Below are 14326 nucleotides of genomic sequence, written 5' to 3'. Positions count from 1 at the left end.
TGCCAAAACATGGTAAGCGGCCCTCCGCCCAAAATAATTTCCCGCCCCTAGGTTAGAGGAAAAATCAAAGGAAGGTACAATTATACCACTCCAGCCCCACTCACCTCCCCCCACGTCCACTAAGCCTACAAGACTGTGAGAAGAGAAAAGGACTTCCCCACTTGGCACTGCTGTGTAGGGACTAATAACAGTGCACGTAATTATGGGAACTACTTCAGACAGCATCTCTCATCCAAGGAGTAAGGTAGGTCAGAATGAGGGGACTGTCCAGGGAGAACATAAAAACTGCAAACCAGTCAGTGGAGCTGACCTAGAGCAAGAAGCCTATAAAATGCACCCTTCCAAAGAATACAGTAGGTGGCCTTTCTATCTGAACTATCAGAGACACTGTGCCTGAAAACTTTGAAGCTTTGGGAACTAGCCTTCACTCATTTTTAGTTAAAAACAAGGGCATTTCTCTGGGGAGGTGCACAGCCAGAGACACTGAAGGGAATAGTAGGCTAAAGCTTTCCCAGGAAATGGGGATGCTCTCTCTGGCATGAAACCTCTATCTTATCTTTTCCCCATTAAGGTTCCTGGATTCTTGTGGGGGAGGCAACAAAGGGACTTGCTTCCCTGCTCATTCCTATGGCTAAACCTAAGGCTATTTTGAGACCTGGGATCATGGAGGAATCCATCCTGCTGCTGTTTCCCATACAAAGGCTCCTCAAACAAGGTAACACAACAGGAATACCACAAGTGAAAAAGCAGCAGCTAAGGCAGAGACTCCTGCCCTGAATTTTCCAGGCTCTCTCTGAACCCAGAACTATGCAGGGCCCACTCAGGTCCAGGTAGAGCCTCCACCTCCCCCCAGGACCCTTGAGGGGAAACTGAAGAAAGCAGCCAGCCAGAGACTCTAGGCACACATCCACACAGAAGAAGCCAATGCAGGGCCCTCCAGATGTCTGCAGAACTTTTAGCAGTTTGGACTGGACTTGCTCTGCTCTGCGTTACTTTGCTGTTTGCTCATACTGTCCTCCCTGCCTCCCCGTCTCTTCACCTGAGCTTCAATCCATACTGCCAGTCTCCCTCTCCACCCACATCACCTGCTTCCTCGCTCTTCCCATTTAGCTGACCCCTTCCTACACAAACCCACCCATCTCCAAAAACCCTGGACTAACAGGATGCTGCTCCCTGTCATTATATTGTTCCCTTTCCTTTTTTTTTGTGAATCTTGCCAACTTGACCCTGCACCATCTCTTTTGTCTAGTTATAGCATAAGCTTTTCAAGTAAAGTATTGTAGTACATAGTTTTGTAGTGGCCAGCACATTGGGGCCCCATTTTTGTTTGACCCTTCAGTATTGCCCAAATAAACAGGATTTCTATTTATAATCAGCAGAAAAGAGAATGAAAGAAGGCAAAGGAGAGAAATCCTAGCCTGTGGCCTACCCTGTGGAAAGATCTGCAACTTTTGCAGACAGGTCTGTGGCTCAAGGATTGGACTCTTAAGTTACCTGTTACATTCAATGCTGCTACAGGTCTTTTGGCCAGGTATGGAGACTAAGACACAGTTGTCCTTAACTATGAGCTGTGATAGGGATCCTCAAATTGAGGGACTGCTGCTGCCAATGACTTAATAAGAACACTTCAGTCAAGTACAGCACTGAGAAACTTCAACATGGCAAAATGCAAACTGCAAATTCAAGTGGCACAGTGGCAATGGGTCACCTCCTGCTGGTGACTTGCCACCTAGTAGAAATGATCAGCTACCACACCCTACACCAGGACTGCCACAGGCGATGATGGGAAGGATGGAGGGAAAAAGTCATACAGGATAAATAGCTAAAACTTATATTCAGTTGGTCAATTCTAGTAATTGAGTCTGTTCCTGAAACTCAGTAACATTCTTGTCAGGCCTCAAATTATAGCTTATAACTATGTCAGACCAACATAAGCAATGTGGCCGAAGGAAGGGCCACTACAGCTGGAGAGCACTGAAACAGTTGAACAACATATTTTATTGCCATTTTAACCATTTTAGCCGTTTGCCAAATGTTAGTGGTACAACACAAAATCAACTTACATGGGATGCTATTGTTTTTATCTGTACTAGTCACAAGTTTTATGCATTAAATGGCAGATTGCCATTCTTGATTGTGATTACTGGAATTTTCACTGTTTAAAACTATCCACCAGAGGGAGCACATATAATCATATAAAGAGAATACAAGTGTATTAAAAATGGTAAAGAAAAATATTAAGTATCTTAAAATTAAAATGTACTCTTAAAATGTACTCTTTTGTCCATATCAAGACATTCACAGTCAGCCTCAAACATGTTAGCCAAGTTTCACCTGAAGTATTACAATAAAATGCACATAAAAGGTTATAGGTATTTGTTACGCCACTACAAATTTTCAAAAAAATTTAGTTTTGTATAGCTAATGCAAATACTTTTCTATTAATTCCATTAACATCATTAATTTCATTAATAGCATGGTAAAAAACAAACTTTAAAAATATTGCATGTCCAGACTATATGGCAGACATTCAGTCCTGCACTAGTACTACGTTAAATTCACTTATCTTCCCCTCTGAAGGGTAGTAAACTATAGGTTTATACTCTTGGAATGAAAAGATTCCCATATTTCCAAAGTGTATGCAGCACTTGTTTCTATACAATAGAGTTTAAAGTACAGATATTAAAATCAATATAAATAAAACTGGAGAGGTTTTAAAAATTATATTCACTTTTCTTCTCCCTCCAAGGTCTATACAGTGGCCCTTCAGTACCCTTAGTTTACATATGGTGGGAAGCAAATAAAATGTGAGAGCTAACAGAAAACTGTTAATACTTTTAAGAAATTCTCAAACATTTATTTTAAAAAGTTTAAGTCAATTATGTGGCATACGCAGTCTAAGACAATGTGATGACAGTTTATCATGAACAACATGGTTTTAACTGCTTGAAGGTAACATGATAACATCAAACTGAGGCTGATCATTGCCCTACATATGTATCCCACTACTAAATGTCATGAAAGGACAAGATTGTTAATTAGCAGATGTTGGTCTCTCAAACAATTTTCACATTGTTAAGTAAAAAAACATTTTAAAAGTAAACAAAATTGAGGAATTTGCCTAGCTCCAGGCATTCTTCAGTACATGGACATCATAAAACTCCATACATCAAGATTCTTAGAAAAGCCTGTGGTTGGAACTACAGTTACTGCATGTCAAGTAGTGGCATGCAATGGCAGAGTGGTCTGCACAAGCTTATACCATACTTCTCACTTTTCCTGGATATGTGTTCTGCTTTGCTCCCAGAAGTAATAGAGATCTACCCCATCCACACAAAAATACCTGGGTTGACAATGTCTGCTTACCAAAGGTTGCTGTGGTGGCATTGCTTGGAGACCAAGGGCCTGCTGCTGACCCTGCTGTTGCTGCTGCTGTAACTGAAAGAAACATGGTAACAAACAATAAGGTGTGTACAGGTTAATTATATGATACAAGTGATTAGAAGCAACAGCAAGAGCAGCCACTTATTCCTTTAAGGATTTATAGCACCATATTGCTGTTCTAGAGTGATGTCAAGGAATCTGACTTTTCACTACTACATTTCTAAGCTCTGATTTGCCTGAATTGATGATGAAGCTGGGTTCCTTACTGCTCTGTTTAGGAGATGGACCCTACACATTTGCAAAATGCACTATTGAACCAGCCATACCCTTGAAAATGAAAGAATATTCACTGAATAATACAAAAAAGGGTGGGGGTGGATTTAAAAGCCTGTGTGTGTGTGTGTGTGTGTGTGTGTGTGTACACACACACACACACACACACACACACACACACACACACACACATTCAAGTTTCACCTCAAGGTCTAAATAAAATTTATTCAGTAATTCTGTTTAAGCTCAACTACTGCACTGGAATGAAAGCATAAAATAACTAAATAGCTGTACCAGGTCAACAAGAAGTAAAAGGATTTCTACCATTTGTTGCTTTTCTTTCCTATATGTATATATATTTTTAAAGCAGTTTAAGTACTTAAAGTACTAATTGGGGATAGATCAAACCAAAGTTTATAAAATGTTACAGGCGTACAGTGAATCCATCATGTCTTAGTTGTAGCATATATACAATTTTCATAATTAAGTAATGGTTTAATAACCTAAAACTATACATTATATTGTATTATTATAAGGATTTTCCCCAGTTCAATATCTGCGAGGCAATGATGCTTTCCGTGAGGAAAAATGTCAACTTTTGATTTCACCTTTTCCAAAGACATATTACAACCTTGAAAAATAAAGCCATTCAATACTGGGTTCATGCCAAAATGCCCTTTTGAACACTACATTCTAGCTTAAAGAATGATGAATGATTACACTTTAAGATGTATAAATTATACAAGTTGAGATTTATACTGTCCTGGCTACATGGTTCTTCACCTCATACAGTTATTTATATCCAAGCAGGCGAGTATGGGGTACTACCATGAAGAGATAGCACTTTATACCTACTTTGCCAAACTTCAAATGCTCCCCAAATACATTTTTATTAACACAACCGAGTCTCCCACCTGAAGGAGTCGCTGTTGTCGAATCTGCTGTTGTCTCTGTCTCATCTGTTCCTGAGGCAGCTGTACCGAGTTAAGGTTAGGGTGGGGAGCTGTGGTTGGTACATTTTCAAGTGCCCCTCCAACCAAGGAACTCTGTTGCAAAGGCTGATGAGTCAGTCTGAATAGGAAGAATATAGTTCAGGCAATTAAATATAATTTACACAGAAATCTGATGATAGTTTATGCATACTTGACCCTCTGGGTTAAAGTTCTTCTTGTGTATACTGGAAATGCAATTAAGTCTTACAAGAAGAATGTGTTTCCAGCTGTGAATGTCTAGAAAAATAGTATCTAATGGGATTATGTAGAGAGCTATTAACTAATAACTGAATAACAAGGTTGAAATTAAAAATCATAGGCCAGGTACAGCCATTACTTATAAAGCGGTATAAGTGATCCAAAACTGGTCTAAACCTGTAACAGAATAGAAGTTCAGCACACAGCCTGGTTTAAAAATGGCAGTACCTGGTCTAAGATAGATTTGGATCAATGTAGTATCAGACTTAAGCAATTTAGGTTAGACCGGTCTATCAAACTTCTGTATCAGATCCCCTCCTGTCTCAAGTTAGGTCGCTGTTTGCCGGCATCTCAGGCTGCTTTGCAGGCCCCTGCTAACCCCCCTCACAGAGTGGCAGGCTGGAACTTGGCCCACTCTGTCCCTAGCTCCACCTCTTGCCTCTGGCCGACTGTCAGCAACAGTCAGGGAGGGAAGGGCAGAGGGAAGGAGGGTCACAGGAGGGAGCATTCCCCCCCTCCCCTCACTACTCTGTTATGCAGGGACAGATGCAGCTTCAGCCAGTCAGGGGGCAGGAGGGAATGCTGTGTCTGGGGAGGGCAAGGCCAGATCCATGCAGCAAGGGCCTCCATCCCCACCACTGCTTTGGCTGCTGCACAACTGGAAGGGGCCTGCTCTGCTCCCCCTGTTGCACACTTGCCCCAGCTGACAGCCTGCCACTGGCAGGAGGTGGGGCTGGGGCAAGGGGATGCACTGCTTAAATGGGGGTCGCCAGCTGCTGGCTGTGCCTGGCATTCTCCAGCAATCTGCAGGGAGGCACATGGGAGCACTCCCACCTTGCTGGCCCCAGCCAGTGCAGGCAGCCTGCATGCCCCTCCCTCCCCTCCACTGAAGAGCGAACTAATGTCCTGTTCAATCACGAACTAACACAATACACTTACAGAAACCCACCTAAGTTCAAATCTGCCTGGGGTTTTTTGAATGTCTATACCTAGCCATAGCCTACATGTAGAAAAGATATCCAGGTGACACCTTGACCTCCCTTAGATAAAATGTTTCTACATGTAACATTTAAAATATGAAGAAGGCACCCTTCATAAGCTTTAAGTTTTGCTCCCACACAAAACCTCAAATGGACTTGAGTTTGAGCATGCAAATCAGTATTTTGGAATAAAGAAAAGTACAGAGTACTGTAACAATTCCCAAGCAAGCAACAGAAACTTGAGTTAGCCATAAGCTGTTCTCTAGACTAAAATCCATGGAAGCTATCTGAGATGAGAACAAACTGTTCACAGTATAAATATATCCAGCATTAAACATAAATCAAAAAGAAACCCAGACCTGCTAGGGTATGAAAATGAACAGTCAGAGGATCCAAACAACATTAACTCATCCTTCTACTGACCCTATGAAACAGCAGTACAAATACACAATGGTGATTGTAGTCCCAAATTAGATCTTCTGAACATTCATTTTTTTGTCATATGAAACTGTGCTCGAAATGTTAGCCATTTGGGCACATTTTGAATTTGGTCCTCATAGAGCTATAGATCTAAAAGACAGATTAGAATTTAGCTGACACAGATAGAGGAACATGTGCAGTAGACACCAGAATTCATGAGTGAGTGATTCCCAAATGGCTAAATCAAAATTACTCTCAAAATTGCACAACCAAACTCTGCATGGGACATGTTCTTAAGATGTTGTGCATGTGCTAGGCTTCCTCAGGGTGACTGGTGCTTTTTTTACATGTTGTTAAAATAAAATTGTAACCAACGCATTCCTATAGCAGTGTCACTTAGTAATGGGAAGTAGGTGAGGCAAGTATGTGCCAGTATTGGTATAAACACTGAACAAACACCCAAATTTAGGAGCTCTCTCAGATAACACAAAAATCAGTAGCTAATTATTATGAGAGACCACTCCTGTCCATAATGGGACGGTTAGTTTGGAAACATAGCTGTAATTTGGTCAATTTTTAAAGTTTGATTAATGCTTGTATAATCATCAGAAGATAAAAATTCTCTCTGCTTCATCAGAAGAAAAAGTTGGACCCATCTTTCATGCGTCACAAATAAAAAATGTTGGACCTTAAACCTTAAGGGTAAGCATCAATTATTCTATAATGTATGGGCTAGGATCATACTTTTTAGCTATATGCTGAGGACATTCAAGTGTGAACTGGGAAGTACGGCAAATTACAAACAGAGCAGCATAAGAGCACCTCTACCACTATTCATGCAGCATCTAGTTCAATGAGGCACAGTCCTGTTTAGGACAGCTTGGCATGACTGCATAATTGTTTATATATAATTTTTTTTTGTGTAGTAACTTTGTGGCTGGCTTCTATTGCATCTTACAATGAACATGTGTCAGGTTGGACCACACTGAGGTTTCCCCCAGTGCAGTCCCTGCTGGCCAAAGATTACCTGATGGGGACTGCACTGTGGTCATGATCCTAGGTGTGTCCCCTATCGCCCTACTGGCAAGTAGGTCAGTGGCCCAAGTGAGTAACCTTAGCAATATTTTTCAATTGTGAGCCAAATACAAAGGTTTATTCTTACAGTTTGAAACTAGCCTCAGATGCACTAATTGGCATACAACATACAAAGTTAAAATTAGGTACTGTATTACAGACATATGTCTCTAATTCCTTCGTTCAGATTAGTCATTTTGACTGCTTGATTACTTACGTAACTTATAAACGCAACCAAGTTGCATCACACTAACTGAGAAATATAACATCTGTGGTATAAAGAAAGCCAAACAACTGTTCTACCCTCAGAACCCCCCAGTCATAGCAGCCTCAGAGATACTTTCAAGAAAGCATAGGAACAATAGCTTTTAAAACATCTTCATAAACAGCAGGCTTCTAAATCATGTACATTCCATTCCAATTAGGAGTAGATGAAATTTATGGAATATGGGATTCTGAAAATCTTCTCTCTCTCTTTCCTTTTTATTTTCAAAGCTTTGAGTTTGTGAAGTGCTTTTTTTTGGCCTGCATATTAACCTAATTTTGGATGTATTGTTCAATTAAAAATGCATATTTCTAGATAAAGGGTACACAGTGCTATGTATTAGGAACATAATTCATTATTAAAAATGAGGCTGGCAAGTGACTGACTGGTATTATACTGTGCCAGTGTGATTTTCCAAAGTACTCAGTAGTAGGTTAACACTGTTTCTCCTGATACAAATGGGAAAACTCCCAATGGTTTCAGTTAGGAACAGAGCTGGGTCAATATAATCTTTTATTTTCACAATAATTCCCTGCTTTTCCCTTTGCTTCATTTCTTTCTGATGGCCTCTCCTAACATATGGACAAAAGCACATTTGAGGCACTTTAGAAAGGGGAGGAGGAGCTGCCTCTCAGGAGCATGAATCACCACCTCACTGTGACATTAGCATGATTCTATAGCAGTACAAATGAGCTAAATCATCTTAATGTGACTTCAAGTGAAGCAGGGTTAAAGTTGGAGAACTTTTGTTACATTTAATCTGCATTCTAAGAGCTTATATTAGGATCCTTTGAAATTGATGGAAGTTTTACATCTGTCTACACTCTTAGGCCAGTGGTTCTCAGTTTCTTAGGTTCAGGGCACCCCATCCACAACTTTTTTAATGTAGTATCTCCCTAGTTGAGAAACTGTTATGTTGCCTCGGCTTACCTTGGTGGTTCTCCACCAGGTGCAGCCACCACCACAGCCAGGTGGAACTGCCCCCAGCACCTCATGCATAACCAGATAAAGCAGGCAGGAGCTTCCACCTTTGCTCCAGCCTTTCCCAGACCAGTCCTACCACATTCCTCCCAGAAGCAGAGGTACACTACATGCCCTGCATGCCTCTGTTTCCAGGAGGAGCACAGGGGGCCCAGCTGGGAAGAGCTGCAAGCAGGATTGAGTGCTCCTGACAGCTTATGTGGCTATGCACCAGACACTTAGGGCAGTTCCACCCACCCACTAAGGCAGTACTACCTGTGATACAGCACCCCTGAAAAGATCTCTTGGCACTTTGGTTAAGAACCACTGTCTTAGGCAGATGTGTAAGCCACCACAACACACCTTAATTGAACGTTCAAACAAATACCAATCTGGTGGAATCAAAATTAAACAACATATTTTTTCCAATCACTAGTTAAACTATCAAGCAGATCTGTATTTTCTAGATCTTCTGGCAGTTAGTTCCCTATGGAAACCTGGAGTACTTGTGCATGAAAACTAGTTTATGGCATGAGATATTACATTAGCAAATCCCTTACGTATTATTATTTATTTTGGGGTAGCAGCCAAAAGGAATGTATAAACAGAAGGGACCACTTGTGCTAGATGCTGCAAAAACACATGGGATAATCTGGTCCTTGCACAGACTCTTTACAGTCTGAAAGAAAACAAAAAGCAATGAGTAAGTATAAACAAAAACCTGGGGGTAGGCTGGGGACAGTGGAAAAAGGATAGATGCAACTGTCATAAAATAGACCAGTAAATTCATTTGGATTAATGGGCCAAAAATTAAGTCAAGCATCAGGATTAAATCAAGACTACACAGCTCCTCCAATGTAATAAACCAAAAGAATTCTTACCTTTGAGTGCCTGTTAAAGGCTGAAGGTAGGCAGCAGCCTGCTGTTGAATGTACCCACTTGGCTGCTGTTGCATCTGTCTTAGTCTTTCTATTAGACTTGGATTTGAATGGGGTGCTGGATAAGTTCTAGGGTTGTAGCTGGGAGAAAGCACAACACCACCAGGCTGCTGTTGTTGCAAAGGCATCTGAGTACTGTACATTGTGTATCCATGAGGCATTGTCTGTGTGAAAAACCACCAAAGATGCAACTAAATAACCATACAATCTACTTGAATATAACCTCAAATAGCAAATCTGGACAAACAAGATACCTAGTAAAACATTCTGCTCCATAATTATATCAGACAGCTGCCTCTACATGAATAGCATATTCCTCTTTTTTTAGTGGGTTTTTACAGCTGCATTGTAACAACATCCACATCAGTTTTTAATTCGTGTTTTGTCAGTTTTGTTCTGAGCAGTTTCAGTCAGATGTGATGACATTTGGCTTCAGCACTTGCAATTTAAACACATTTTTTTTTTTTTTAGTTTCAGAACTAACATGTCAATGTGGGTCACTGAAGAAGGGCAGTGGTATCAACCTTGCTGTAGACGGGCTTAATTTCAGACTCAGCACTGCTGAACACTAGAATTCCACACTGTTACTGGGGAAGGGCTGGAAGCTTGTCAAGTTAATAAATTTTACTAAATTACATGGGGTCTGAAACATTTCCTGTTAACAATGAAATTCCAAGAATCTATTAGTTAAATTCCAGTTCAGTCTTCACTGCAGATCTAAAGCAGGATGATGTGGGGATGCTATGGCCAACTGCACCGAGGTGCATTACAAGGTTAGACCTTAAACTTTCCATGCAAGTGTTCTATAGGAACGGCTCAGTACCTGTGCCTGCTGTAACCCTGGATACTGTGGAAGCTGGGAAGAAGGTCGTACTTGTTGAGTGAAAATAGCAGCTTGGTCTAGTGGCTGGCCCTGAAAAACAAATTACAAGTCAAATAAAACCTGGTTATACTAAATAAGAATCTTTCTGTTTGGGCCATGGACCTGACCAAATCATGCAGTCAAGAGTTACTAATTTATGAACATAATTTACCAGTTTCCCCTCACGAAAATTCTGTTTTATGACAACTAAACTGAATGTTAAGCAGCTTGTGCAGCTACATCCGGCTATCAATGTAGCAGACTTTCATTTTATCTGGCTCATAACTCTATTGCAACAAAATAATGCAGTAAAAAATACAAGCACTTTCTAAAAAGAAAGGCTCTACAGGTTATGTGCACATAAAGTCTCAAATATAATAAAATCCATTTGAAAAAATGTAACAAAGGACAGCACACTGAATTGTGTAGGAAGCTTATGAGAGCAATGAAAGCTGTTAGTCTGAATACACAAAGAAATAACTTCCTGAAGACACATGATCAGTTAGCTTCTCTTCATAATGCAACATGCAAAAATGATAACAGAAGACTCCACTTATCAGAAGTTGCTCAGTTATTATGAAGATATATAAATACCTCCTGGAAAAAGAAACATAGTAGACAATGCAACCATCACTAGTAGAGCCTGAAAGCATATGCAGTATATAAGCACTGTGCTCATTAAAGCCCAATTTGTCCATTTAAAATTTTCTTCTACATTTAAGTATACAGATTGTAAAATGCAGTCTAAACCAAATGAATCCAAATTACTAAACAGAAAGTTGTAACAGCTGGTAAAACTGCAATCAGATTTTCAAAATTGAACACTTTACTTCTGCTATATCTAATTAATACCAGTTTAGAAAGGATTTCAGTTATCACTTTATATGCATGCTTCAAAAGCAAGTATGATAAAGAAGGAAAATAGGCATAAATACAAGATCAAGCTTGTTAAATATATGGAAATGGAAAAGTAAAAGATACAAGCAAAGCTTAAGGGTTTTTTTTCTGTTTTTGTAATGTTGAATCCTAAAACAGATTAATTGGAAAAAACATCCTAATCAATAAACATTCAACATCACACTGATACACGGGACAGATCTCAAGAGCAGAGAGTTTTCCTTCATCATGCACCCTTGTCTTTTTAATGTTCGCATTCATTATGCTACATAAACTATAATATTGACAGCAAACATGCATAAGAGCAAAAATCATACAGTTCACTATTATTTGGACCGTGCCATAAAAAAAAAATATATGGGTAAAAAAAAAAACCCTGAGACAAATCTATCTGGTCTGAATGGACACTACAGAAGGAAGGAGAAAGTAGCTTGAGAAGGGGTAGTTTTGTTTTGGAGAGCCAAAAACAGCTCAGGCTCAAAATTTAAGCAACTTGTAAGTAGGGGCTGGTTGTGCTGTACCCTGAGACAAGTGCAGCAGGAAGGGTTTAGGTCATGAATGAGATGTCCACTTTCTTTTCTAGTGCCCAAGCAAAAACTCTCAAGAGGCAGAGGTGACAGTTCCTCACTTTTGCTGCTTTCCTTCTCAGGAGATTAACAAACTCAGTCACTGGGGGGGTTGTTGTCGTCTGTCATATACTACTTATTAGAAACAAAGATGCCAGAGTGAGGTGGAAGACACTTGCAACTGTATGGGATTTTCCTTTTTCCTTTCTTTAAGGCTAAGTAATACCTTATAGGGAATTTTGGGAGGCTGGGAGAATTATTAGAAACATCTTCCCCTAAGTAAAAGGTCATTAATACAATAAAATAGATATTGGGCCTGTCATCCCACTGAGTATCACCTTGCACAGTTAATTTATATATGTACAAATTAAATACAACTAGGGTGAAAAAACACATTTGCAAAATCAGGCTAGAATAGCTGAGAGTCACAAATTAGTAGACTACAAACTAAGTGGGCCAAATTCACGCCTAGGTAAGCACACAAAAATAATAATTGGACGTCAATCAAGTTCTTAATAATACTGGATGTAGATTTGGTACTGTAGTTTAAGGTAAGATATGCAAGGTGTTTTCTGGTATGTCTCAGAAATTTTAAAAAGAGGGAAGGAGAAGGAAGAAAGAATCACAGAAAATACATTACAGAAGCAGAATGGTCTCCAAGCCGCATTCAATTTCTCTGTTAGGTGCTAAATGCTCTGTAATTATACTTTTAAAGTGGTTGATCTGTACCACAAAACAGTTAAATCCTAATAAACCATCAGATCTGATGTCTAGGTTCCAAACCTTCTAATCCTACAGTCAGTAACAAACAATTCTGCTTCTACAAGGACTGGAACTGAAACCTACTGGAGGGATCCATGCAGCTGGCACACTGCACAAGTGTATATAGAGGCAATGCAATGTGCTATTCCTTTGGGATTTCTTCATCAAAACCATCTGTCCAACTCCCAAAGTCAACAGCTGCTAACCCCAGGTCTCTGAGAAAATAATTTTGGCTGTTGCTAAAAGTATCCATTGAACAACGGACCAGTTTGACTCCTGCTGAAAGTCACTTAAGTGGAAGTTGGATTGAGTCCTAATTCATTAAGGAAATCCTAAATAAGTAAATGCAAGATCCCACAGAGAGAACTAAGCTGTAGGCAAGAAACCACAAATTACTCTCATTCATAAAACATATACATAGACAGCTCTAAACAATTAAAAAGCTAAGCTATGAAGCAAGGCTAATGTTTTATGAATTATACAGCACAGCTTTTTGCATTTATGACCACAGTCTATGGGGTGCTACTGCCTGGACAATAAGAAAAAGACCAGAAAAGAGCCATAGATGCAAGCTAAAAAAAGTAAACTTTACAGCAAAAAAGTTGTTCGCTAGTCAAGGAAAAGTTCAATTTCCAGACAACCACAAAGCAAATTCCAATGGCATGAGCAAGAAATCTTTGATTACTCTTGAGCAGACACTACTAAATTCTAAAAAGCTTTTCACTACAGGCAGAGTCAAGTCAGTAGTTACAAACATGCAAGTTACTTGCTGCAAGCCAGAATGGGCCGTGCAGGTAATAAAAAAATTATATTTTTCAAAGATGATACAGTCTCATAATAGCAAGTGTGTTATTTTTTGTTTGTATCGCGTATAATATAAGATACAGTAAAATTCACCACATTTGGAAAAACACATTGTGCACTAAACTGTTATAGCAAAATTCTTATCTAGCACAACAGTAGAACTGGCATCAGCCATTAAAACAAGCCTGTATGACCTCAGCTAGTTTGATAGTCAAGTCTGTCTTTGTAAATAGGCAGCAAAGAAATAAAACACAGGCTAAATGTCATGGCTCAATACATCTAAGTACATGAAAGACTCTACTGTATGTCATTCTATATCAGATTGCTGACAGGCCTTCAGTAAATAATACTTATTATTTGCATGTATATCAAATATTTAATACAAAGCCCCCTGCATACTTTGATTTTATAAAAAATAAACAAACCTCAACTCCTGTTCAATTACCTGCTTTACCAATGTAACATAAACAGTGCTCCCAAAGTAGGAAGAAAGACCTGCAACCTTCTCTGAATCATAACTTTCCCAACCGATAAATAAGTCTTCAACGCAGCTACCAAACAGGTGAAGCTCATCAAGTACTTTTGGCTGTTACTACTTTTTAAGGGAACAATTAAAAAAAAAAAGTTTGGTGATATCCTGGAGCCCCCTTTGAAGTTAGTGGGAAAACAGTTACTGAAGAGATTTTATCCTTTTCCTGCTGGCAAAATATTGAGCAGCAGGATTCTTGGGCCAAATTTCCTAAAAGAGATTACTTCACATGTAAAGAGCTAGATTTTCCGTACTCAACCTGTCCCACCACAACACTTTCAGGAAGATTTTTAAGCGAATCTGCTACCAATGGTGACAATTTTTACCTCATCTGGCCACAGAAAGCAGTTTATTGCCCTGACCAAACAAGTGTACAGCTGCAGACAGCCTTGAAAATGGCCAATCAGGTGAAAATGTGACCC

At 39.6% G+C, this 14326-nt stretch overlaps 1 protein-coding gene across 4 annotated transcripts in view; it reads right to left on the bottom strand.

Annotated features, from left to right (window-relative positions):
• The window catches only part of MED12L (mediator complex subunit 12 like), a 412540-nt gene that overhangs the window by 25041 nt on the left and 373173 nt on the right, over positions 1-14326 (bottom strand). For all 4 annotated transcript variants that reach the window (XR_002095000.1, XM_019503138.1, XM_019503139.1 and 1 more), the window contains exons 39-42: positions 10308-10397; positions 9428-9648; positions 4572-4728; positions 3367-3438 (exon numbers count right to left, since the gene is read on the bottom strand). Coding sequence is in view for 3 of the 4 variants with exons in the window: in XM_019503138.1 (XP_019358683.1) it covers positions 3367-3438; positions 4572-4728; positions 9428-9648; positions 10308-10397 (540 nt within the window). In the remaining variant the exon portion in view is untranslated. The remainder of the gene's footprint in view (positions 1-3366; positions 3439-4571; positions 4729-9427; positions 9649-10307; positions 10398-14326) is intronic.

Source organism: Gavialis gangeticus, unplaced genomic scaffold (genome assembly GCF_001723915.1).
Source record: "Gavialis gangeticus isolate Ggan-Ray unplaced genomic scaffold, GavGan_comp1, whole genome shotgun sequence".
Taxonomy (NCBI): Eukaryota; Metazoa; Chordata; order Crocodylia; family Gavialidae; genus Gavialis; species Gavialis gangeticus.
Note: the sequence above shows the minus strand (reverse complement) of the source record. Positions and strands in the feature narration are given on the sequence as shown.